General features: G+C 45.5%; 2 protein-coding genes across 3 annotated transcripts; both read right to left on the reverse strand.

Moving 5' to 3' along the window:
• Positions 1-7,582: 7,582 nt before the first annotated feature.
• On the reverse strand, positions 7,583-12,565 carry LOC120687815 (serine/threonine-protein kinase BSK1-2-like). The gene is made up of 9 exons (XM_039969837.1): positions 12,158-12,565; positions 11,939-12,074; positions 11,415-11,548; positions 10,894-10,999; positions 9,582-9,667; positions 9,128-9,316; positions 8,507-8,680; positions 8,314-8,427; positions 7,583-8,190 (listed from the first exon to the last, which is right to left on the reverse strand). Exons 1-9 carry the CDS (start codon positions 12,533-12,535, stop codon positions 7,936-7,938), a joined length of 1,572 nt encoding a protein of 523 aa, XP_039825771.1. The 5' UTR covers positions 12,536-12,565; the 3' UTR covers positions 7,583-7,935.
• A 6,594-nt stretch (positions 12,566-19,159) lies between these two features.
• LOC120687816 (L-type lectin-domain containing receptor kinase SIT2-like) lies at positions 19,160-27,615 on the reverse strand. Of its 2 annotated transcripts, none has more exons than XM_039969838.1 (2): positions 24,391-27,615; positions 19,160-23,589 (listed from the first exon to the last, which is right to left on the reverse strand). In XM_039969838.1, the coding sequence occupies exon 2, from the start codon at positions 21,395-21,397 to the stop codon at positions 19,358-19,360; it is 2,040 nt and encodes a 679-aa protein (XP_039825772.1). In that variant the 5' UTR covers positions 21,398-23,589; positions 24,391-27,615; the 3' UTR covers positions 19,160-19,357. The 2 variants fall into 2 exon arrangements, with proteins under 2 accessions (XP_039825772.1, XP_039825773.1); XM_039969839.1 differs by having other exon boundaries at positions 24,395-25,217.
• Between the last annotated feature and the right edge of the window lie 317 nt (positions 27,616-27,932).

Consider the following 27,932-nt stretch of genomic DNA (forward strand, 5'->3'; position numbering starts at 1 on the left):
TCTGTCGGGATCTTATGATATGGCTTCAGCTTAACCTGCCCCTCTGACAGCAACAAGTCGAAGACCTTGTCAGTCTTGGTAATATCAAACTCATACTTCTCGGGTTATTTGTTACCGAAAGGACATGAGATCAGCTTTTTATTGTTCTGAACCCATTCAGCCGATCCCACCATCTGATCATCATCTGAATCAGAAGCATCTGAAGAATCAACAAAATTGACCTTTTTCTAGAAGTTGCTTCTCTTCTGCTCATACGGTCTTGCCTCCCCTGTCATCCTGTTGGCCATCTGACTGATGCTGTAGAACTCCTGAGAAGCATATTTCTCCTTGATGTGTGGCAAGAGTCCTTGGAAGGCAACCTCTGCTAGCTGTTGATCAGATAGAACCAGACTAAAGCACCGGTTCTTGACATCTTTGAACCTCTGAATGAAGGCAGCGACTGATTCGTCGTTTCTTTGCCTCAGGTTGGTCGAATCGGTCAGCTTCATCTCCTCTACACCATAATAGAAGAACTGGTGGAACTACTTTTCCAGATCGGCCCAGTATATAATAGAGTTGGCTGGTAACGTAGTGAACCATGTAAAGGACGATCCAGACAAAGACATCGAAAACAAACGCACTTTTAATGCGTCTTGTTGAGCTGCTTCTCCACACTGTACAATGAATCTGTTGATATGTTCCACGGTGGAGACTTCCCCTTGTCTAGAAAACTTGGTGAAATCTGGAAGCTTGTACTTGTGGGGCAATGGCAGTTGATCATAAGCAGCTGGATATGGAGTTCTGTACATCAGATTCTGCTGCTTTGGCCTTAAACCAAACTGATCTTTCATCACCTCAGCAATCTTAGATGCCCAGTCAACCTGTTGGCCACCAGCTGATGCTGCCTGTGGTGCTGGTGGAGTCAACGGCAAAGCTGCCGATGCTGGCTGGACGTTTGGCGAGGTCATCGGCTGAGTAGCCGATGCAGTCTGTGTAGCTTGCTGAGGGGGTTGATTAGATGGTGATTGGTACAGCACCATCTCATTGCTATGATTGCTCTGCATTGCCCTCTGATCATGCTGACGTTGTGCGATATTAGGTACGTTGGGCACATCCACATGGCACAAGCCGCCAGTCGCAAGATCATGGAAAACCCAGGTGACTCTATTGGCATGAGAAAATCTGTTTGCCAGGACTTCTGTAGGAGACTTGGGCTGCAGCATCATCGCCAGATACTATTGTTGAGGTGTCGGCCATGGAGCCGACATGTTGCTTGGACTTGCTGGCGAATGCACTGACGTAGGTGTAACCGCCGGTTGTGACGCTGGTGCGGTCTCTTGAGGCTGAGTCGGCTGTGGAGCCAATGCACTGACTTGCTGATTCATCGGCTGAGAAGCCGATGTACTTGGTTGCTTTGTTGGAGATGGAATCATGAATTCTGGAGGCATACCAAGTCCAGTAGTTGGATCCCAACCAGCTGGGTATCCTGACATAAAATTTCCCTATGCATATGTAGCCATCGGCGTAGAATTGGTGTACACAGGAAGAATCTGAGTTGACGCTACAGTACTAATCATCGGCTGTGCATCTATGACACCCTCATCAGCCGGAGCCTGAGGATGGATCTGTGACGTTCCAGGAGCCGATCCAATAGGAGAGAAGACCATCTGACTACCCTGATAATAAGCTGGTCCCATAAAGCTAGGTGTCCCTCTATCTTGTAGCGTCTTGAGCATAGCATTGTGGATGTGGTTGGCCATGAGTGGAGTATGAATCATGAAAGCATGTCCAATCACATGATTCATCTGATGAATAATCCTGTCCTCCTTCTGTGACTCTTCATGTGATACAAAAGTGGGAAAATTGAATTTCTTGATTACCTCTCCACTTCTGTTGGTGCTGAAGGATAAAAGGCACCGTTGCTCAAAAGCATTTGTGATTACTTTAAGTTATGCCTTGTGTTCTTCCTTCAACTTTTTCTTATCAATCGGGATCTGATTATGTTCAGACACCTCTGCCTTCTCTGACATCTTGATGTTTCTTGTCCCACCAGGCGTGCCAAAAGATGTGTTGACGCGAGATGATCACACACCAAGCCCAGGAGCCCCGTACGCCAAGCCCGGACTGCACTTGATTTGAACCAAGGCATGCCAGTCAATTTGACCTGTAAATTGACAAGAAAACAGCAAACCGTCAAATTCAAGAGTGTATTGGCTGGATTTCCGAATCACTCTTACGCGGGTATCGGCAAGGCTCTGCCGATACAGAAGGCGAAAAAAGATTGTGTAAGATGAGCGTGTAATAAAAGCGATCTACTACGGATAGGCAATGAGCTACCGATGCCGATGAGCAACTAGACGGCTAGATCTAAAGCCGACACATACCGAGTAACAATGTACAAACCCACGAATGTATGGATCTGGACAAAGCTAAGCTTATGATTCAATCTAATCGGCTTTACAAGGTTTATCGTGATAAACAAGGAACTTACAGCCGATTAAACAGATCAATAAGCTGGGTAGTTTGTGAATTAATCTAAAAGAGAAAACAACAATGCGCCCAGAGATCAAAACTTAGATAAATTTGATATATTTTGAATAGATCTGAACGAAGCGACAGCGATGCGCCCGGAAGCTAAAGCTCAGATTTACTCGGTAAACGAAAACTTATCAGCAAACCAAGTCGCTCGAATGTGAGACATCCTTGATCAGCTTGAAAGAACTCGCCGAAAAGAAAAAAGGATGGCGAAGACGAGAAAGTAAATTGCAAGTAGTAAATTATTTGTTTGGATGTGTATCAATCTTTTACAATGGCCAGGGGTTCATATTTATACCCCTCACTAACACAATCCTAGCCGATTACGGCAAAGCATGATTCTCTTCTAGGGAATAAAAACTACTTCTAAAAATAAGATAATTCTCTCCAAACCAAAGCCAAGATATCTGGTTGGTTCCCTCCTCTTCGGTCAGCAAGATCTTCGACCGTGGCACACGATCATCCCTCCAAATCTACCGATCGTACAGCGCAGAACCTTTTCTCCTCTGCAACACTCCTCCTTGACACGTGCCAAAATCTGGTGTCAACACACTTGAGCAAACTAACCGACCTAGGACAAGGCCGGCTCAACCAAAGATGTCATTTGGGCCCACATACCAGCTGCTTAGCAAAGGCTGAGGTCGGTTGGAGCCGACTCAAGGTCGGACGACCAGGGTGGTCGGTTGACTGTGGTTAAGCCCCACCGACCTTGCCTTTTGACATGTCGCTCCCTCATTGGTCAAGGATGTCAGTTCCAAGTGAATCCCTTGCTTCACCGCGTCGTGAAGCCCATGGCTCCCCTCTATAAATAGTAGAGGGGGGCCTCGAGTGGCGACACACCACCAAGAGCAACAATAAGCTTTCTCTTGAGTTTAGAGCTATCTTGCAAAAGTTAGGGGTAGAGGTACTTAGGAGGGGCACCAGTCTGTCGGCGCCCTTTTCCAATTTATACCTCTTCAAGTGTGAGGGGGTAGTTCTGGAGAAGTGTCGGGGTGTCGGCACTCTTCTCCCAGCTTGTACATCTATGGATGCTGCTATATTCTTTGGTTCTCAGTAAGCATTCGTGGTTCATATATCTAGTATTTTACTTGGCATAGTATATGCTAGTAGTGCATATAGTTGAGTGAGATCAGTTCTCTTACTCGCGAGTTCGTCAACCGTATTTATATGGAGTGCTGCAGTTTGCTATGGAACATCATACATAGTTAGACTGCAGTAGTAATCAATAGTGTAGACGTGGTGTCTAGGCTAGGGGTTATCCTTTGTTTGCCTTATATCTCACGGTTTGTTAGAGGTAGACCGTAGGTGGTGACAGCCCTATTGGTCCTTTGTAATCCTCTACGTTCGGATATAGCACAGAGTTGTTGGCCGGAGTCGCCTATCAGACCAGGTGTAAGCCGATGCCCGAAGTGAGTATTATGCCAGAGAGATCGACCTTTAACTCATCATAGTGCTATCTTAGGAATCCTTTCTGCCCTTGCCACTATCTTGGTGTGTCCTTGAACCGACTAAAATAGAAATTAGTGCACACCCACATTTCTTTGGATTCAATAATCCTTGAAGTACTCTGAGGTGAAAGCTATAATGTTATCTGTACGCTTGCAGATTCATTCGCTATCGCTAAAATACCCAACATTTAGCTCGTATAGCCTTGACTGTAGATATCTAGAAAATGAGGTTATTTGTTAAATACAAACTCGTGATAAATATAGTGAGTACCGAGTAATGATTTTACAACCACAGAGTACACCAACTGTCTCGTTGGTTTTACCAACCTGAATATATCTTGAAAACATATAAACTAATTTGTTCTAAGTATATAAAACAAAATTTCAATAATCACGAAAGGGCAAAAATAACCCTACACATAAACAATCAGCAAACCTCGTATTCTAATCTATATATTCTAAGCATATATAAGACAAACACCTCAATCTAAATATACAAATTAGTAATCTTAGATTCCACTTAATCTTTTTGTATGGTCTTCCAATCTTGGTATTTACTGTCTAGAGGGTCTATTCCATTTTGCAGAGTTTGTTTATAGGTTGGTCTAGATGGACCTTCTTTGGCTATATTTATGAGGGATGCTCTTTGCTGTATTCCTTTGATCTATGCTAATTTGATATTTTGATTATATTCCTTGGCGGTTGTTCTATGTAATAATTCACTTCTAGTATTGGCCTTGCTTTATTTTGGGTTTTATCAATTTTAGAGTATTTCTTCCATGACATTCCAACTTGGTTAGATTGGCTTCCATTTTTTTGGGAGATTATCTCATCAAAAGTTATATGTAGTCCAGGTTGTTTACCATCATAGACTACATATATTGGTCTTTGTTTTGGTGCTTCTGATATATTTGGGGTTGTTAGGATTTTATTGATATGATGGAAATATTCTGCAAGACTATTTAGTATTGATGATAGCATGCACCCTTTTTCTTCTCTTTTGTTATTATATTGAGACCAAAAGTTATCTAATATGCATTGTTGTACTTCATCTAATGCTATATGATCTCTTGGCTTAAATTTTTATGAATTCAGCAGGAGAACTCTGAGTTTGTTATCTTATCCAAAGACAAGGTCACGATTCCACTAAAGGTAACACTCTTCTTCAATTCTCAAAATAAAATGATCGTGAAATTCCAGTGATGAATCTCTTCTTCAGTTATGCAAAAAGGATGATGGTGAAATTACTTTCACGATCATCTTTTGTGCAGAAATAAAGGAGTGTTACCTTCAGTGGAATCGAGACGTCTTCGGATAAGATTTCAAACTCAGAGTTTTGCTTCCGAATTCATATAAATTTAAGCAAAGTGATCATATCGTATTAGATGAAGTACAAGAATGCATATTAGATAACTTTTGATTTCAATATAATAACAAAAAAGAAGAAAAGGATACATGCTATCAATACTAAATAGTCTTGCAGAATATTTCCAAAATATCAATAAAATCCTACCAACCCCAAATATCGCAGAAGCACCAATACAAAGACCAATATATAGTCTATGATGGTAAACAACCTGGACTACATATAACCTTTGAAAAGATAATCTCCCAAACAAAATGGAAGTCAATCTAACTCAAGTTGGAATGTCATGGAAGAAATACTCTGAAATTGATAAAAACCCAAAATAAAGCAAGATCAATACTAGGAGTGAATTATTACAAAGAACAGCCGCCAAGGAATATAATCAAAATATCAAATTAGCAAAGATCAAAGGAATACGGCAAAGAGCATCCCTCATAAATACAGCCAACGAAGGCCCACCCAGACCAACCTATAAACAGATCTGCAAAATGGAATAGACCCTCCAGGGAGTAAATACCTAGATTGGAAGACCATAGAAAAAGATTGAGTGGAATCTAAGATTACTAATTTGTTTATTTAGATTAAGATGTTTGTCATATATGATTAGAATATGTGATTTGATTAGAATATGTGTTTACTGATTGTTTATAGCTAGGATTATTTTCATCCTTTTGTGATTATTCAAGATTTTGTTTTATGTGCTTAGAACTAATTAGTTTATATGCTTTTCAGTATCTATTCAGGTTGGTGAAACCAACTAGAAAGCTGGTGTACTCTGTGGTTGCACCATATTTATCGCAAGTTTGTATTTAACAAGCAGTCTCCTCCTAGATATCTATGATCATGACTATGCGGCTTAAATTCCTATCGCCTCCGTAGGCAGTTCCACCGAAAAGAACACTTCTATACATCAACAGCTTTCTCTCAACTGCCAATCACGAGCTTTGAAGGAGAATTACCAAAGAGATTTCTCTTATAGAGTCCTTAGCACTGAGATTTAAAACGCACAACCAGACCAGCAGATGCAAAACTACTTTATTAAACCAAACAACCTTACATATGGTTTTTCCTTCCGAACCCCAAACTCTTGAAGAAGGAAAGGAAGATTGTCTTACACTGGATATTTTAGAACGGGCTTGGTGGCTATTTATAGGGATACTACTTAGGATTTTATTGGCATGGTTGCTTTGCAGGTTTCTTCGCTGTGAGCATCCAGCTTCCCTCCGATGCCTTTGTTCTGCGCAGCAACACCTCCTTTTATAGTGTTGCAGAGAACACTCTTGTCTTCATTGTTCTTATCTTCTTCACTGATCTTATCGTTTGAGGTATGGCACAAACTTCCGTTGCATGGGCTTAACTGTTCTTAACTGAAGCTGCTAGTCCGTGTATGGATTCTTTTTGGAACAAGTTCCCGTATGGAGTTTTCTGAACAACATACTGAAGACTTTATTTTATTTTTATTATTTTTTATTTTTGGAACAAGTTCCCTCTCTCTCGGTCAGGGCCGTGGCGATCAGTCAGGACTGCAATGACTTCCGGAGTCGTTAGAATTTTCCGGTGGCGAAGACGACGCGTGGTTTTGAGTACCGCGGCGAGTCGCGCTTTCTCGCCGTCCATCTGGATGGCGGTGTCCCGTTGGGCTGACAACCTTCTGGCTTCTGGGTGGTAGTGACCTCCTCCGTAGACCATCGTAGCCGCAAACATGATCATGCAAGCTTTCTCATTTCTTAGCGCGCGCGACGGCGAGAGATGATCAGATGAACAAAAACCAACCCAGCTCAGACCGACACGTCTGTGCTTGATGAGAATGAGAGGATGGAATGCAACCCAATTCCAAACTATTTTGAGTTCTTGCGCTGTTTACTGAATTCTGAACTTTAGTCTGACACCCAACTGAACTACAACCAATTCCTCGGCTGGTCTCCTTGGACAGTTTGACCTTTTCAGACCAATAACACTGGATTACTGTTGCATATCCTCGCGGCCGCCACACAGTGAAGCACAGGGCTACGACAGGATACCTCCTGGGCAAGTCGGCTCCTGTTCCAGACCAACCACGTAGATGGTCGCTAAGGCAGCTATGCAACATCAGCGCAGCAACTTTGTTCCCCTAAACCATAAGTGGGACATCAGTAATGCACATTTTTGCGCAAAACATGCAAGGGCATCATCCTATTAATGGAATCTGTATTAATGCAAGGGCATCATAGTAACACATCAACTTACTCATATCTGTATTAATGGAATCGTTTCATAGATAAATAGTTTTGCACAAACGAAGGCATGTTTATTAGCTTCGGCTACAGGGGCCCACCTGACAACCAGTACCTATATCAAGTTTCAAACTCAGGCAACAGATCTTATATACATGGGCCCAAAAAAATGCAGAACCTAACACGGAAATGTCGTCAAACCAAATAAGTTATTCTGACCACAAGGCTCTTCTGTAGAGAGCCTCTTCTCTACAGAGGTTTCCTAACATCTAAATTTTAACCATCTAAGATTTAACCACGCAATATGCTAATCACTTTCTACAAGGGAAAGGGTTGGGGAATTTACTACATAGCGTGAATCTATGTTATATACTTATATAAGGGATGCCACTTCTCAAGGACCCTTTGTGCTCTTTTGCCTTTTCTCTTCTAGCTCTGAAGCCTCGTTCAGCATGTCCACAGCATCACTCTGCATGTTCAGCTTGGATAGTGCGACAGACTGCATGTAGAATGCTGTTGGCCAATCAGGGGAGACGATCTGTGCTTGCATGGCATCACGGAGGGCAGCATCAGGTTGGTCACACATAAGGTAGCACAAGCTTCGTCTGGCAAACACAGTTGGTGACACCATTGTCCCCACATCAACAAACTGTGAAACACGGGGGAAGGATGAATCAGCTACATTGGGTTGATATATCAGGACACTGTTTCCAAAAAAATGTATCTGAGGACACTAATAAGGGCTTTCATGAACAATAAGCACATTTCCCACCTGACTATAACAATCGATTGCTGTCTTAAAATCTTTGTCTTTAAAGGCAAAGTCGCCACGTTTCCTTGCATCCAACATATCCCTCATCTGCTGCGTCCATTCTTGAAAAGATAGCTGCAGCATGGAGAATGACAGTGGGTGTCACATATCATACAGAAAAGGACGATTGGCAGAACGCGCTGATTTCTTTTACCTCATTGGACCCTTCATCATCTCTGTAATGTGTCGTGAATAGGATCTGATGGATGGCAGTTAGGTCCATCCTGGAACAGGCTTCTCCCATGGCAGAAAGAGGGTGCTGTGGAGTAGGAGGTGCCTGTGGTTCTTCCACAGGCTTTGGAATTCCAAGCATCACATAGGATGGTACCTGTTCCATATTTTGTAAAGGAACAGCAGCAACCATCAGGCGCTTTAAAATTGTGTGGTAAACCGTACACTTTTGTAAGAGATATAATATACCTAACAACAATAGTAGTAAAACAAATATTTGTGCATTTTGATCTAAATACTTGCAATGTACTATACGAAGGCAAGCTGGTAACATAATCTATCTGTGCAGTGGTGCAGGACAGCATCTACTATACAGAGTCTGGCAAATTGGACATATACTGAAGATTTCTCTGTTCTCTATTTTAACTTTTACTATCGCATCATGCCAAATATTGCTTTTACAGGGCAAAAAAAATAAGGCAACATCACACAGTAGTTCTGGAGCACAGTCATTAGCATAAGATGTGTGATGCTAGGACATTAAATATAATCCTTTCAGAAAGACTTAATCAAACATGAAATACAGAAGAACAAATATGGTTACCTCCAATTTTGTCTGCAAAGGCTCCAGTATGGAAACCAACTTTTTTATGTCAGGACGATCTCTTGGCTCATACTGTAGACATTGAGAAGCAAGGTTCACCAGTGTAGTAGCCACCTCTGTCGAGTAGTTCCCCTCCAAATGTGAATCCATTATTGCTTCGATGTTTCTGCCTCTCATGATATCTAGTGCCTGAGTGCAACGAATGCATATATACATTATTACCAGTGGCACAATTCTACAGTACGTCTTTTTGGTTTATGCTTGGATAAAGAATTATGCAGGATGCAATTTCCACAGTGCAGAAGATGTGTCAGAGATTCAATTTGAGAAACAATTTCAGTGCAATTTGCAAGCATGGGTGTTCACTGGCATCCAACTGGCATGTGTATTTCTGTATTTGCCAAAACGGCCTTGTATTTAAGAAAGCGTAAGACATTTCTTGCAAGAAACTTACATGTGAAGGAGGTATACGTTTTCCACTGAGAAGGTCGAGAAGTACAGTGCCAAAACTGAATATGACACTTTCTGGAGTAACCCTTCCTGAAAGAACATAAGTTGGCTCAAAAAAAAAGCTTCAAAAGTTTCTTGCTGTTTTGTTTTGTCATTACTTAGTTACTTCAGTAATACGAAGAGGAAATAATAGATATGGCCCACTGACCACACCATCTCCTGGCACTTGGTAATTGCCTTACCAAGGGTGCAGTATGCTCAATTTGAATAGCGCTTATGAAATGGATCAGAAAACCATAAACCAAGTCACTAGTCCTTCTAAAAAGTTAAATTCCAGATGTACACTGTATTTTGTCTTTCAAAAGAAAAGGATAAACACTATTTATAGAACTTAACTTCGGGAAATATTGCCAATTTACATCATCAACAATAGGGTTGAAAACAAAAACAAAAATTTTCGATTACCGGGAACCGTTTTCGAGATTTTACCGAGATTCTGGTGTAAATGAAAATGAAAACGGCTACCGAAAATACAAAAATGAAAATGGTATTTTATCCGAAACTGAAAGTGAAAATGATTTTAGCCTCTATCGACCGTTTTCGAAAATTACCGTATTTATTCGGTAATTTACCGCCGGTATTACCATATTTTAGGAATCCTACCGTATTTTAATGATCATGTATAACTATGTCACGTATGTTGTGTGCAACTTTGTGCCATACTATCGTGCATGCTACTATATGTCAGTTATCACGGATTGGTTCGATATTTGGATTAATATCTTAATTGAATCTTCACTACTTGCATATGAGATGTGTCAAGTCATATAGTTAATGTAATGCTCCATTGTTGATATGTTTATCGTTTTTTAAATACCGTTTTGATGGGTTTCGACCGTTATCGATGTGTTCTCGACCGTATATTTCCGTTTTCGAAATTACCGGAATACCGGCGCCGTTTTCGTTTCCGAAAATACCGTACCGCTTTCGTTTCTGATGAAAAAATATGAAAGTAAAAGTGGTGGTCTTTCGCCGACCGTTTCCGACCGTTTTCATCCCTAATCAACAACAACAAAAAGGCTTCTCTGCTGGAATCTATCAGTTCTACTTAGTGTTGAGAAAGCGGAGAAAAAAGTAATTCCCCTTGTAAGTGTAGAAGAAGAATTGCAGTCAGAAAAATAGTACTATAAAAAGAACAAAGTTTCAGATAAACTGCTGAAATACCTAAAACTACATGAAAGATTTCATTACTGAACATGAAACCGAAAAGGCGAAAACTTCTTTCAGGAAAAACATCGAAGTGAAGAGATAGATACCATTTCTGAGATATTCTGGAGGTGTATATGCTAGGTTCGTGCTATAGCTTTTGCCATCCCTGCTGTTTTTCATCAGACCAAAGCATGACAGACGAGGGTCACCATTCTGCAATCAGAAAGTTCATTGTAACTATAAGCTTTTGCTTGAAAATAAGATAATTGGTATAAAACGACATATTCAACTGCTGGATAAGTCAGTAGAGCGGATAAGTCAGTTGGCATTTTTAACTTCTAGCCCATTCTTCCAACAACTGGAGCAAGCAAATGGCTAACAAGATGGCTAGGGGGGCTCAACTTTTAATTTTTGGTTTAGTGAGAGGCAGAGATCAAGATTTGCAAGTCTCCATCCCAGTATATACTAATGATATTGCCAGACACAATGAATGTAACTTGTGAAAATGTAATCGATAAAATTATCAAGGACATATGTCACATGGTCATCAGCACAACACAATAATCAGGCTTTATACACCACTTGCAGTACTCTACGTCCAAACAAACTCCACAGATTGCCCGTTTACCTCATCAAAGAGGACCCTGTATGCATTTAAGTCATGATATAAAGGCCTTCCCTTGATACTACAATATTCCAATGCTTGGGAGATGTAGTATGCAACTCTCAGACGCATAGCCCATTCTATAGTCTGGTTTTCCCCTGCACATGAGGAAAATCACGGTGACGAATGAATCAGAAGAAGTCAACTGTTGCTTCTAATGCCTTGCTTGTTCATATATATGTATCAAATAAAGTCATCTGGTAAATGCAATCAATATCCGTCGCCTTAGTAAAGATAATAAAAACAAGTGATCAAACTCCACATCAACTCCTAAGCTCACGAATTTCAATTTGTTTTCACATTTGAACTGATACAATAATCTGAACCAGAATATCTGGCACAGACAACCGCATCATTAGTACAATCAAAGCATAACAATTCGTGTGCCTTTGGTCGAGTATCCACTTGCTTACCATTTCACCAGAACTGCACAACACTCGTGATCAAATGCTACAGGTAACGGTTTGCAGAGGAAGTGAGGGACTCACAGTGAAACAGGTGCTTGGCGAGGGTGTCGTTGGGCATGAACTCGGCGACGAGCAGGCGCTCGTCGCCGTCGCAGCAGTAGCCGATCAGGTTCGCCATCCTCCGGTGGCGCAGGCCCCCCACCCCCTTGGCCTCCTCCTGCAGCCAAATCAACCGCCCGTCAGAAACCCACGCGTCCCGAAGCCCCCAATTCCGTAGATTAGGCGGCCGTGCTCGCCCACCGCGAACTGCTTGGGGTCGGGCCACGCGAGCTTGGCGAACTTCTTCACGGCAATCGCGCGCGGCGGCGCGCCGCCGCTGCCCTCGAGCTGGCCCCTGTAGACGAGGTTGGGCGCCTTCTCGCCGCTCTCGGAGACGATGTTCTCGGCCGCGAACCCGCCCGTGGCCGCGCGGAGGTCCGCCAGGGAGAACTCCGCGAACGCCGGGACATCCCTGCCGCCGCCGCCGCCGCTCGCGCGGGCCGAGGGCGCGGTCCGGTGCGCGTTCGTGGACGGGCGGTTCGTCGTCGGTGGCGGCGGCGGGCGGTGCCGGGGCGGCTTCCCCGCCGCGTGGGTCCCCGCCCCCGCCCCCGGCCGGAGCGAGGAGCGGCAGCAACCCATCAAGTGTGAAAGGCGTGCGGGCTCGCGGTCCGGGCTTGGTCCCCTCCCTTTCCGCTGCTGGTGTGTGCGCGTGGGGTTGGTTGGTTGGGAAATCCAAACCAGGCTTTCTTTGAGCCTGGTTTGTTCGGTCCGGTCCGGTCCGGGGTTTGGGGATTTCCACGCCGTGCGCGGCTCGTGTTCGTGGACCGACCCGTGCGTGGCACAAGCACGCAGCTTGGATTGGTGAGATTCGTGGCCAATTGGCCATGTGGGAAGGGTGGGTAAGGTTTACTAATCTTCGACCCAGATAGGTTCACACGACAGATAAGAATATAAGATAGGAGCGGTGGAAATGATCGATGCAATCTGTTGCCCTCCCACCGGTGCTTGCTCCTCACTGTATTCAGAATTTTCGTGTCTCGCAATCTACACGCTCAAAGTCAACGCGAAAGCAAAATGGACGGGGAGGCACGTCGCGAACACAGCAGCAGGCCCAAGCCCAATTGCGGGAGACTCGCCGCACGTCACAGTACGAAGACAGAGACCACGAGTGGCGTCCAAGCGAACACGTTTCGTAGGCGACGGCCGACAGGCCGTCTTCTTCTATTCACGGCTCTCGCCTTCTCGGTAGGTGGGTAGCTTGGAACTGAGGCTATCTGCACCGGCATACTGGACCGGTTCCTGCAGGAGGCATATAACGTTTTGGGTGCTGCAGCGGCATCCGCTACGCCTCCTCTAAACCAAGCTGCCGGTCGCGCTCCCTCCAAATTAAGCGCAGTAGCGGGCGGACGCTATCGCCGCGCCGGCCCCACCTTGGCTCCACTCGCGCCGCGCGCAACTGCCTAGCCACGCAGCTGCAGCTCCGCCGCTGCTTGCCGCCGCCGGACCTTGCGCAAACTGAGCCTGCCGCGCCGCCGCAGGCCATGGAGATGGAGGCCGGCGCAGACCGGCGCGGCCATGGCGAGGGAGCAGGGGCCGCTGCCGTTCCGCCCTGGCGCTGCGCGTCGAGGAAGTAGCAGCAGAGTGGGGGGTGAGGATGCTCGGCTCGAGATTGAAGGTGTTGCAGAGGAGGACGTCCGCCTTGGCGAAGCGAGCTCGCCGCCGCCGGCCACCTCCGCTCCACCATGCTCCGCCGAGGAGGCGAGGCCGGCGGAGAGGGGGGCTGCAGGCCGGGAAGGATGACGAGCTCACGGGGGCCCGGCCACCTCCACCCACCCCTGTGCACCGGCCACCAGAGCCGTGCCCGCCCGCCGCAGGGGGTGGCCAGAGCTCAAGGTCCCCACCGCGCCATGGCCGCCGGAGCGCGAGGAAGGGGCGCCGACTAGATCCAAGCCGGAGAGGGAGGTAGGAGGCCGCGGCCGGCGGGGAGGGAGGAGGCCGCGGCCGGCGCGCAGGGGCCGGGGCGGGGAGGGAGGAGCTCGCGGCCGGCCTGCAGAGGAGGGTGGCCTCGCCGCGCATCCGCCTTCGTCGCGCCTCTGACCCCGCCACATGCCGCCTCCACCAAACGCCATGGTCGCCGCGCCGCCGCAAGCCGCCGGGGCCGCTGTTCCGCGCGCGCTCGGCCGCCATCCTGCGCGCGCTCGTGCCGTCCCGCACGAATCCGGCGAGCGGCCCAGGTGCACCGTGGCGCAGAGCGGCCCGCTCCAGGCCGCCACCGACCCAGGCGGCGAAGGACGTCGCCCCGCGGCGTCGGCTCGCCGTGGTGCTGGGGGAACGACGCGTGCGAGGGTCCGTGGCGCGGCGCAGGGGTGAGAGCGGGTTCTGAGAGGGAGGAGGAGGTGGGGCGTCGCCGGGTCGGAACGGAGGGACGAGCGGCGCCGGCGAGGGGGTGGGAGGAGCGGCGCCGGCGACGGGGGTAGGGATGAAAACGGTCGGGAAAACATCTTAACCATTCCCGCAACCACATATTTTGGCCGGGACGGGAATGGAAACGGGCAAGTCGGACGGGAATACGAAACCGATATTACGGTATATCGGAAACAGAATAATTCGATCGGGAACAAGCCGAATACGATCGGGAATCGAAAACTCAAAACGGGAACACCGCCGCGTGTTACCGCTTCAAACATTTAGCTCAACAAAATAGTTACAACTATACATAACTTATACATACACATGCAAAATAAAAGGAAAGAATTGTAAAAAGATAAAAGGAAAATAAAGGGAAGAAAAATGATCAAACCTGCTGCTCTGTGCTCCTTCGTGAATGCTTGGGCCATTGTGGGCCGCGTCCCTGTCCGTTGCGTGGTGGGCAGTAGCAACCCAAGCAGCTAGCAACGCAGCCACGCAGCAGTTGAGCAGCATCACTTTAGTACCACCTCGCCAAACTATGGAAGAGGGTCACTGCTGGTGCCCCATAAAATGGGACAGAGTGGAGGGTGAATTTAGGAATATTGTGAACCATCCCCTTGATGGGCTGGACCAAATTAACATTTAGGTGCTTGCCTGTTGTGCATGAGACAAAACGGGATTCCTGACGGGAACTTCCCGGATCCGTTAAAACGGTCGGGAGAATGGCTCAACTGTTCCTGTTCCCGCTACCAACTGATTTCCTAAAATTTTTTCCTGTTTCTGTTTTTTTCCAAAAATATGGTATGTGGTCGATATATACAGGATATGGTCGGTACGGGATCTTTCTGTTCTTGTTTTCATCCCTAGACTTTCATCCCTAGACGGGGGAGGGAGCTCCGCGGGGGGTGCACCGGGTAGAGCAGAAAGAAAGAGAGGAAGAGGTTTTGGGTGGATGTGACGGTGGGTGGGAGGAAGAGGTTTTGGGTGGATAAAAAAATCTGATTTGTGGGTCCGAGGGTGGGTACTTGGGATAGAGTATGAGATATAGAGGATGGTGAATGCAGCGAAATTGAATATAGAGGAGAAAATCTCGATGACCAGGTAGGAATATTCTCTTTAGAGGATAGATATAGAGGAATACCAGTGTGGACAGCCTGAAGAACCTTTTGGAACTTCCTTGCGTCGATATCGTGCCCAGCAGCCAGTTCAACGGAGTTGCTGCGCTCAGCTGCTGTTATCGCCATAAATTAACAGGATTAATAAATGGGCCGCAAGTGAGTTGGGCTTAATGTAGAAATTAAAGTAGGCTTACGAATCGGCTCCTGCGTGGGCATTCGGGCCATCTGGACCATGTACCTTTAGGTTTAAGTTCAGTTTGAGTTAGAGATAGAGTCCAATATGGACACGTTAGTTTAGATTGTTTTCCAAATCTTTGGACTATAAATATGTACTCTATGATATTTGTAAAGGAAGAACGTCATCACGTCTCGCAACAACAATTCTCGGCGCACTGCCACCCCTAATCCTAAGGTTTCATCCAAGTAAGCGCCATGCTGCCCTGATCACTTCTTGCGATCAGGGCAGCATTGTTCTTACTTTTACCTTGGTATTACTCGTACTGAAGCGTTTTTTATGGCGAGTAGTGATAGTTATTCTGATGTTCGTAGCATGACCTTTAGTAGATCTATCATGCTCTTGTTGTTTATCATCTACGAATATCATGTTATCTCCACGTGATCATGTATTAATCTTACGCTAATTCTCGTTGCATAGGAATTAGTTGCGTTAAGATAACACTCTGCTTCTTTTTTATCTAGTAGATCTAATCTGTTATGGTTTGTTCTTATACTTAAGAATCGGCTTAATATCTGCTAGGTTAGACCTTGCAGACGGGTTAGATGATCCGGCGACGTATTAGATGCTTTGCTTTGATCTTAATAGGGATTGATCCGGGAATCGGCTTTCACTTATTCTTAGGCCTCTTTTCTGGTTAAGGTTTGGTTATCTATTACGCTCGTTAGGCCTAATTACGTGTAGGATGTTCCGATCTAGCAGTGAAGCTTTTATCGTCGTGGATTGGATTAACTACATCTAATTGAAGCAGTTTTTGTAGTTATTTGCTTTATCTGTTAACATCCAGATATGCTGATCTGATCTGACACCGGGACTCGATCGGCTCTTTAAAGCCGATGCAAGAGTCGTCCCGGGGAGCCGACCACGGCTCGGACTAATATTTACATATGTTTGTGCATGCAGGCAAACCATCGAAACCACGTTTGCACCTTGCTGATCGGGTATAGGTCAGGTGGCACGCTCTGCATCTCCGGAAGCATCGGCTTGTGCCAGGATTTGGGCCGCTGACCGAGGGACCGGTGCCAGCCAGCGCCCCGGCAGTCTCCCGGCTCTTCGTGTTGCCTGTCGCTACTCGCCGGTGGGTTTTGACCGACAACAGCTGCAAAGCCTGCAACGGCAGCAGGCGCGCATGCCGTGGCCTTGTTTGGCATTCTACAAAAATAGCGCGCACATTTTTCGAAAAAAAAAATCTTGCATGCATGAAGTACTAAATGAAGTCTTTTTTGTAAAAAAAAATTAGGGATGGGTGTAACTTTTCGTGACGAATCTAATGACGGTAATTAATCGATGATTAGCTACAGTGATGCTGCAGTAACCATCATCTAATCGCGTGGTGAAAGGCATTATTAGTTTTCTTCAAGGTCACTAGTGCGGGGTTCTGAAGTTGGTTTTGTAAACTGGCTTTGTTTGACACTGTAATTAGCAGTCAAAATATTATTATTCATTAGCACACAAAAATCCTAACACGAACCAAACCCACCGACGCCTGGACCATTTCAGCCAAAGGCAGCCTTCCAGCAGCCCGCGTCCAGCAACCGTCCAGCCAGCCGAACGATGCAATTGCGACCGAGATTGATCCATCCGGAGTGGACGGCGTCCCCCAGGCTCACCGCCCTCCGTAGCCGCCGGCGGCGTCCAGATGGCCGCGCTCGCCGGCCCAGGCGGCCACCCCGGGAGCCCGGACGATCCGCGGCAACCTCCGTGAAAAGGACATGCCCTCGCACCCAGATCACAGTTCAACTGGCCGTTGCTCGTACCTCGCACTCGCAGTTTGGCAGCGGAAGCATGGAATCTGTGGCCGGCAATGGGTGATCGCTTGATCTTTATCTGCGAGTCCTAGCCGGTGACACCAAGTTAATTGTGGTTGAGCTCGCGAGATTTATCAGAAAAAGCTATCTGACGTGTTGCGCTAAACTAGCAAGATTTACCTGAAATCTTGATGTAAACCTTGCCTCTGAAATTTGAGCCTCTTCTGAACTATAGATAGAATCCCGGGACACCAAAATGGTAGAACTTATACTAATAAAATATTTTTTAGATAAAGGAATATTGAACAATATACACAAACTTTGAGAGATAAACAGTAAGCAAATTACAAGCCACAAAGTCTATTACTAAACTGCCACCCGTTCCGCACAAAGATGTTCATCGCCGTCACTTCCATGGCACGGCATGCATCTGCAATCACACCTCTGTCCTCCTCCTTTTGCAAAATCGCTCATGTTCTGGTAAGAAAAGTGGCCCTGAAAAGGATCTAGAGAATAATTTGTTTTTTAATATTATGAAAAACTACATCAGAATTCTGGATAACCAAATTGACCAGAGAAGCGCACATAAGCCCGTGAACATAACTTTTTTCTTTTCCCACATAAAACCCTGCAGCCAAGACCCGAATAAATGCACAATATTATTAGATTTTGTAAGACCGAAGGTAATGAAAATTATCCTCCAAAATAACCTAGCCATATCACACCCGAAGAAGAGATGCGCTATTGTTTCGTCATCTATGCAAAAACAACATTGTTTGCTCCCCTTCCAATTGTGCTTGGCTAAATTATCCTTTGTTCGGATAACCCCACGGTGGAGTAGCCAAATAAATATTTTAACTTTCAAAGGAATTTTTAATTTCCATAAAGGCTTATTTATGGGTAGAACTCGAACATCTAATAGAGCTGAGTACATAGAACAAACTGAAAATTGACCACTTTTGTGAAGTTGCCAGATTCCAATATCCTCATTATCTCCCAGTTGGATGTTAGCAATGCGATGTACCAAATCCATCTAGCCTCTCAGTTTAATTCCCATAAGGTGTCTCCTAAACGAGATATTCAAAGAACCTCCATTAAGCACAGTGTGAATTGTAGCATGTTTGCGATGAACCAGATTGAACAAATTCAGATATTGATCTTTAAGGGCCGAGTTTCCCAACCACTTGTCTTTCCAAAATCTGGTTTGTTTCCCATTATATACCTTAAACGTCATCCATTTAAGAAAATCTTGTTTTACTGACATAAGCCCTGATCAAAACTGTGAATCACCATATTTTTTTCTCAACCTGGGTGAGAGTTTTGGATTTAAGGTATTTATTCCTAAGTATCTGTTGCCAAATGCCATCTTCATTAGTAAGTTTAAATAACCATTTACTTAAAAGGCATTTGTTTTGTACTTTTAAATCCATAATTCCCAGTCCGCCTTGTTCTTTTGATCTACATAGTATATCTCATTTGGATAATCTATATTTTCTTTTGTGACCATCCCCTTGCCAGAAGAATCTAGATCTATAAAAATTAAGTTTTTTTAGGACTTCTTTAGGAATTTCAAAGAAAGAAAGCATATATACAGATAGGTTGCTTAAAACTGAGTTTATGAGAGTAAGCCTGCCACCATAGGAGAGCAATTTGCCTTTCCATATACTCAGTTTATGTTCAAACCTGTGTTCTATGATCTTTAAGTTTTTATTATTTATTCTCTTATAGTGTAACAGTATACCCAAATAAAATATGAAACTTGAAGCCCAAAGTATGGTAGAACTTTTAGTTTTAGCTGGCAACTTGTAACCAGTATTATACAGGCAGGAAGTACACGCGTGGTGCGTGGTACACATAACTAACATAACACCAATTTCGTTCAAAAAGCATCAGGGAAACAAAACGGTAGAGGCTCGCGAAGGAGGAGCAGATAACCGTTAACCGAGCATGATCACCGGCCGCCTAGGAGTGATCCCACTGACATTGTATTGCAGGACGACCACGTCAGGGTCGGCAACGACGCGAAGTCGAAGGAGCCGGCGTCCGAGAAGACGACCACGGCCTCCTCCTGCATCTCCGCCTCGCCGTCCAGATACTGGCAGACCTGCCGCATGCTGGGCCTCGCTTCCGGCCGCGACTGGCTGCACATGAGACCCAGCCACAGCACCAGCCTCGCCTCCTCCTCGTCGTAGCGCCCGTCGAGCCTCTCGTCCACGGCGCGCACCAGGTTGCCCCTGGCGCCGTGGTCCCGGACCCACCGCGGTAGGTTGACGCCGGTGACGGGGTCGATCGGCCGACGGCCGCAGGCGACCTCGAGGAGCAGCGCGCCGAACGCGAACACGTCGGTTTCCTTGGTGGCCCTGGCGGTCACGGTGAGCTCCGGTGCCATGTACCCCAGCGTCCCGACGACGCGCGTCGTCGCGGGTGCCGCGCCGTGCTCGTAGAGGCGCGCGAGGCCGAAGTCGCCGAGCCGCGGGGCCATGTCGGCGCCGAGGAGCACGTTGCTGGCCTTGACGTCGCGGTGCACCACCACCTGCTCCCACTCCTCGTGCAGGTACACCAGCCCGGACGCGACGCCCCTGAGGATCATGGCTCGCTGCTCCCACGTCAGCAGCGCCGCCGCCGGTGACGATCCCCGGTGCTTGCCGGCGCCGGTACCGGCGCGGTCGCCGAACAGGTGCGTGTCCAGGCTGCCGTTGGGCATGAACTCGTAGACCAGGAGCAGGTCTTGCCCTCGCTTGCACCACCCGCGCAGATCGACCAGGTTCCGGTGCCGCATGCGCCCGAGGCTCGCGACCTCGGCGACGAATTCGCGCATCCCCTGCGTGCCGTTGCTCGAGATCCGCTTGATGGCTACGACGTCGCCGGAGCGCCGGAGCACGCCTTTGTACACCTGGCCGAAACCACCGGCGCCGAGGAGCCCGCTGTTCTTGAACCCCTTGGTGGCCTTGTAAAGCTCTTTGTACGGCAACCTGTGAGGGTGGTCCAGCTCCCACTCCTCCAGCTTCTCGGCGAGGACGGCCCTCCGCCGCAGCCAAAGTGTGAAAGCAATCGCCAAGAGGATCGTGGTGAGCGTGACCACGGAGGATACAGCCACGATCCTGATGACGGTGGACATGGAAGGTGGGGGAGCTGGAGGCTTTGGAACTTTCGGGAGCCGGGAGAGATCGATGGCTTGGGCCGCAGCTCCTCCGGTACGAAAGCTCCATGCGAGGATGTAATGCGAGCTCGCCAACTTCCCGGTCGCTGCCGAGAATCCGATATACATGTCTTGCTTAAAGATCGGCAGGAGGTCGATGACGCGCGAGATGAGCGGCCGGTGAGGCCGGCTTGCCACGGACACCGGAGCTATGGTCACATTGAGAACCTTGGTGCTGCCGTCGTAGTCGACCCACGCCTGAATTCGCTGGGCGCTCTCGAGCGTCACGGAGATGTTCTTGCCGTCGTCGGTGAAGAACCCGGCCGGCTCCGACACGTTAGACACAAGGCTGTTCAGGTCGACGCCGACGTGGTTGCCGTTCGTCTCGTTCAGCAGCCCGTTTGCCTGCACCGTGTCGAACTCCACGGCGAAGACATGGTTGCTGGAGTTGCCCTGATTGTTCTTGCCGAGGAGGCCAAGGTACTGCTCGGCAGTTGCACCGGGCAGCACCTTGGAAGCCGCAACCACGAAGGCCAGGCCGTGGCCACCGCCCTGGCCGACGGTCACTATGTCAAAAACGAAGGCCGTGCTGAAGGAGACGACGGCGTTGTCGCTGACAGCTTGCACCGGCGAATTGAAGAAGGCGTGGCCCATGAGGTTGTTGCTGTCGTTGGTGAGCTGGAGCGCGCCGCCGCGCAAGATCGACGCCGAGCCGTTTAGGATCAGGTCGGGGGCGTGCTGGAAGCCGTTGTAGAGTAAGTCGACGTCGGCGGTAACAGAATAAAGAAGGGAATTGTGGAGGAGGCCGATCATGGCGAGGTAGCCAATAAGGCAAACGCGAGATGAAGACATGGATGGAACTCGAACGAACTCGGAGATGTGGCTCAGTGGCTGTGGCCTGTGGTCTGTGGACCTTAGGTTCTATGGTGATTGGTGATGGGACTATAAACATCGGGGTTCAGTTGATCTCTGTACTGGCATGTACTTAAAGTTACAAAAACGACATAAGTATAGCTGATAAGCATTGGAGGGGGAGTGTCTAATTCTCAAATCACTTAAATTTTGTTACTTTTCAGTACTCCACACACACAACGACCCAAGTACAGTTTTTAGCTAACGAAAATCAAGCACGTCCAAGGATTGACACCGAGAGAATCCATGACTCGCTTGATATGCAGCTTGATGTGCGAACCAAACTTTAGTTCCTGTAGCCAATAAACTTGTTGCCACAATAATTGGACAAACCAAATATCGACACCTGTATGGGGAAAGATAGAATCTAGTACTAGTAGACTGTGGGGCAAGCAGCAAGACTTGCAATATGATGAGTGAGCACGGATGGATCGATGCCGACAAGGCTGTATTAGATAGATTGGACATCCTTCCCGTTGAACACGGCACTCACCCATCAGCAAATAATGTCCACCTAAACAAGACAAGGTGCTGATTTGTTATGAGAGAAAAATACTGCTAACTGGCTGGTGGCTGGTGTGACAGAACCGTCAAATTAAACGACTTAATTAAGCATAATGGTCATCATTTGAACGCAACATGCGCATTAGCTTAATTAGGTGTAACTTGACAGCCTGTTTCCAACCCTCAGGCCGATCGAAACACACCAGAAGTCTCGCGCGACGGCGAGCACAGACGGTACCAGCATAATATAATTTCACGAAAATAGATAATAACATAAATATTTACAAAACAACTTTAAATTTAGAATTTACATAAAATAAATAACAGCAGCGGAAGAGAATATGACCTGAGAGAAAGAAATTTGATTGAGAACCAATAAAACAAAGCGATAACTATGAACACGTGAGGATGTCACATCGAGCCCACAAATGCGAATCCTGGTTAACTTCTATACCTGAAACAGGGTAAACAACAAACCCTGAGTATACTAATACTCAGCAAGATTTACCCGACTATGGGTATACATAGCCCACTAGCTAGACATGCACGGCTTTCTGGCTGTGGTTATTTTGCGGAAAAGCAGATAAGAGTGAGTCCTTACTTTCAATATTTTAGCTCAAGATTAGGAATGGTTACCTATTTTCTACGGTTTGCATTTCTATACCAACTAGTGTGGAAAAACAATTGATTAGGTACCACTATACTGATCATTTCATTCCCTTCCATATTCTTACTACGATGTGACTCGGAGATCAAGGTGCTCATGTCCGAGAGCGACTGACGGCGAATCGATCCGATTTAACCTTGCAAGGTGAACCTAACCAACACGGCACATATTTGCCCCGTCGGATAATACGAACCAACCATTCCCCTCCCCGCCTCGAACTACAGAACCGCCCCACCTGCATATAGTCAACCGAGCCCTACGAGAGACCACCAAAAGTAAACATATGCATCCCAATTCTCCGCGGCCACTCGACTGCCCTAAGAGGTGGGTAGAAGTTCTGTGCTTTCTAAACAAGGCAGTACTCGGCTTACCGGTTTCGACTACCTCCTACTCCCGGCATGCAGTTAGTACAATTCAAACATGATCAGCAGGGCCAACAACGATACGGTCCTCAATCGACACAGACGGGGCTAAGACACCCAGGAACCCTATCCTGCTGCCATACCTATACATCATCATCATTCCCCGCCCAGTCTCTTATTTCCATGTCAATTTCAACAACTCAGGTACTGTATATAAGTATATAACCTATATCTCGCGAGTAACCGGAAATTACTCGACTTCTAAGTATCCTATATCTCGCGAGTGCAAAAAGTCACTCGTCTTCTATCGAGAAGTATTAAGCATAGCATTTCTATCGTTCTATACATGCTAGTATAATTCAAAGAAATCTAGGGATCATGAAACTAGGGTTCTAATCAACTCCTGAAACGTAATGCATAAGTAATAAATACATATATAGATGTCATAATTTCAAATAATAGGATGTGCACCGGGGCATGCCTTAATTGCAAGTTAAGTTAGTTTGCTTGACGCCGAGCTTGATCCATGGCGATTCCACCTGGGTGAACTCCAGATTGATCAACCGCAACTTCGTGAACGATAAGTGCATATTCTGGCTCTACATGAATGATAAAATGCTATGCATGAGTGCAATGGATGAATGCATGCATTTATGAAATAAACATAAACTACACAGTGAAGTGCGATGACTACTCGATAACCAACGGTTAGGGCAATCAGTTACCGAACCACTAACTATTTACTAAACCACTATAAGAGGCAACACTAGTATATCTACTAACAACAAGAAAACTATTTTAATTAACTATGTCCTAATTAAATTCAACTAGTTTATCAAGCATAAAATAATTATTAGCAACTAACTAAATTATTTTGGCATGAACCCCAAAAATATGTTTTTAATACAAACTACCTAAATTCACCATGAGCAAAATAGATTTACTAAAGTAGATCATGAGTACATTCTAGTGATGAGCAAAATCGAGCATGAAACAGCTACTAATACAGTGTTCTAATTTAAATTAACAAGATTTTTCTTACATATAATTTATTCCTTAATTTATAGATATACTAAGATATGGAGAACCCAATTAACATATCAAACTATGTTTTCTGGACATAAAATTTTTATAGTGGACTACACATGCATAAAAAGAAGTACCGCAAAAATTTCATAATTTTTGGACTAGCAGATTTGCAGAAATTAATTAATTAAGCCTAAACACCATTTAAATTTTTGCAAGGGTAAAAAGATCATTTTGTAAGAGTTAATATTTTTCCCTTATAGATACAGATGTAACCACTCTAACAAAACTAATTTTGTATTTTTACTATTTTTCCTTGATTTATTATGCAGTCTATAATTTTCGTTAAATGAATAAAAGTCAGAAAATCTTACCCACCGGTAAGACAGGTCACGGCCGGACCATGGCCGGCGGCGAGGACGTCCGGCGACGGGGCATGGTGGCGCGGCGGCTAGCACAGTCGGGTGGCGTCGATTGGAGAAGCAAGCAAATAAGGAAATGATTATTCTTGAGCTACTGTTCGGTGAAGGAAAGGTGGCTGCTGCTGTTGCACATCTTGGTGGAGTAAAAGAAATAAGAGATCGAGAGAGGGAGCTCCCCTGGTGCTTGCGGTGGACAAGGAAATCAGACGAGATAGAAAGCAGGGTGCATGTGAGTGGGAGACTGTGTGCATGTGTGCTGGGAGTGAGACGTGTGAGAGTTAATGTTGTGTTGTGTGTGTACGTGAGTGTGCAGGGAGTGAGAGAGAGAAGAGAGAGTGACCGACAGAGAGAGAATATCAGAGAAGGAAGGGTGCGCTTGGCTTGCTGGATTGCTCACGCAGAGGAGGGAAAAGAATGGAGGGAGCTGCCGTTTGCTTGCTGCGGTGGAGTGAGGAACAGAGAAGAGTGCAGCAGGGTGCATGGCACGGGAGAGAGAAAAAATAAATAAATGCTGCTGCTGGCGTCTTAGTAGAGGATAAGGCCGCGAAGAAGGGAGTGAGGCGCCGGGATGAGCACAGCAGAGCGATCAGCAGCGTGGCGATGCTTCGAGGGAGGGGACGAGCTGGCCAGTAGGTTTCCGGGGGGATAGTGAGGAGGATGACAGGTGGGGTCGATGAACAGTGACCGCAAGGAAATATCTACTCCAAACAAGTTACTTCGAATTAAACCAAGACTTCACCATGTCATGATTTAGATGCCTAAACAAAAATTTGAATTTGGTTCTTTTTGGAACTTGTTCAAGGATAATAGATATGTTAATTTGGTATTTAAAATAAATTTTTAACATCAATTTGCTACTTTTCATGTTTATTCATTTTTTAATATTACGTAACTGTGGAATTACATAACTCTTACTAGGAAACATTTTAAAAGAAAATTCACATCACATGTATTAAAATGCTAGAAAAAATTGTTTAATAGCTTTATACATGAACGGTTAGTGCTAATGATCATATTAAGCAGGTGATTAACACCTGGGGTGTTACAATCATACCCCCTTAAAAAAATCTCGTCCCGAGATTTAAATGGGGAACAAGTAATGGAGAACAATCGATAAACTAAAGACAAGGATCGGCCGATGTGGGTGCTAGTCTCTAGACTAATCAATGTAGCTGATTTTAATGGTATAAATATTGCCAGCTGATTTGCTAATTTCTTGCTCGATATGGTTCTGGAAGACATAAGTTTCATAGCAACTCTACTGTCATTATCCAACTGGAGATTAATCGTGCCACTGTTCGAACTAATCAATTGTTTTTCCACACTAAAAAGCCCCAGAGCTTCAGCTTTTGCAGTGAATGACTGTGGATAATATATGTGGATACAATCACCATCAAAGTCGGTTGAAAAGTGCCGGTTGACTATTTTGATGCTAGCACACAGTAGGATTTTACGAAGAAGAGAGGTTCTAAGCTTCTCAACGATCATGAATCAAGGAGGTTTTTGAGAAGACTCGAATTCTCAATTTGGTGAGGAATCTTAGATAGAAAAGACATCCAAGTGAGTTTTAAGGAACTCAGGGAAACTGAAAAAAAGGGCATCAAGGCAAGTTTTTCTCAAGAACATTCTCGCTCGATATTGTTGATTAATGAAGTTGCATGATGTGTAATGCACATTATGCCATGCCAGTTAGTGTACTACTATCCCAGAAACTCAAACCTAAAACTACCCATTTGCATCGTTATTCGTCTAGGGCCTACCCCTTAAAAATGGACAGAGTAGAGAAAAACATTTTAAGAGTTGCATGAAAAGATAGTCGTTGCAAATCATACACACACGCACTTAAGCACCAGCGCGCACCCAGTGGCTCAACGTATGGCTGCAGTCCACACGAGGCCCTATGTCCCGTCGCGACACTATAGTTCGAGGGACAATCACCACCACGTACGGAATCACAGAGAGCAACTCAAATAACACAAGTAATTAGAAAAGATTTACAGATTTTGAGATCAATATAAGTTCTACAATTAGTTAGTCGGCCACCCATATTTCCCATGTTAAACCCATACCTATGCACCGTGGAATTATGCCATGCAACAAATATGCGACCTTATTCATGTTTATTGAGCAAGAATGTAAGCGGATCGGAGTTAGGTGTATGAATCAAGACGATTAGAAATGAACGAATATGAACGCTAGAAGAACAACATGATGCTTTTGATCATCAAGAATAGCCGGAGGTGCGCTGTGGAACAAATGGATCACAACTAGAGTCATTGATGAGCGAAGCGAGACCGTCAGTCTCAGACATGGCAATGAGCTTTTGGTCCTTGACAGCTGGGCCTGAGCCCACGTATCAAGTACAAGTATCTACATAAGCATAAACTACCTACTACATCCCAAGAGATAATAATAATACTAAATACTAGTACTCTACTACTCAGTTATTAGAATTACTAGCTCATTCTTTCGTGTTGACCTTGAGGCTGAGGCCTGACCTACATTCAAATAAATAAAACTAGGGCACCAGAAGTTGGTCGAACATATGGTCCAGAGATGAGGACATACGATTCCCAACTAACATAGACCAAATGTAGAAAACACCAATATTTGAATAAATTGGAAAGGTCATTGAGTCATGGCTAGGAAAAATTTTGCTCGTACGATAGTATATTAAGAAAATCGACTAGGAGATTCTTGTTTGGATAATATCCTCATTTGGGCTTTCAAAGATAATAAGAATGTTAAGAAAGACCTGACCATTACTACTGAGTCGTAACTATAAGCATAGAAGGCACTAGATCAAGGGCCCAAGTTTAGTCTGGAGATCCATATGAACATTTCAAGGTTGTTAAAATTTATATAATATGTAAATCTATAATTTCTCACATCTTTCTCATAATCAAATTTTTCAGAAAAAATTATTTGGATAGCTAGAAGTCGGACCGACAGTAGTGCAGCGCAAAATTTCAAAACAACGATATATGCTCTTAGGGAACGAGTGAGTATTGGAGGCACCACAAAAACCACCCAAAACTCCACACATGATGACATGATGATGCATGCTCGTCTAATTTCGTCCTCTCCAAAATTTGCCAATATAATTATATGGCAATATACGTGAACACTCGGTGGCATATCTACGTACTCTCCCTATTATATATCTAGTCGTTTTGTACTCGTTGTAACTCACGCAATCGTTTGTTAGTGTACCTGCAGAAAATCACATGATATACACATATATATATATATATATATCCACGACTGGACCCTTCGTGTCAGCACACACGAACGGCCCCCATGTGTCTTACGCCACATGGATAACGCATATGCAGTTGCCCACATATTCACACATACATCATCATCCACTATAGAGATGGCGCCCATGCGTTCAACGCTGCATGGACAGCGCTGCATACGCTACCGAGGCAACGTATTCACTTCCCGTACAAATCGCCTTACGGAACTCCCAAGGGTAAACGTGTCGCAAGGTA

This window comes from Panicum virgatum, chromosome 9N (genome assembly GCF_016808335.1).
Source record: "Panicum virgatum strain AP13 chromosome 9N, P.virgatum_v5, whole genome shotgun sequence".
NCBI lineage: Eukaryota > Viridiplantae > Streptophyta > Magnoliopsida > Poales > Poaceae > Panicum > Panicum virgatum.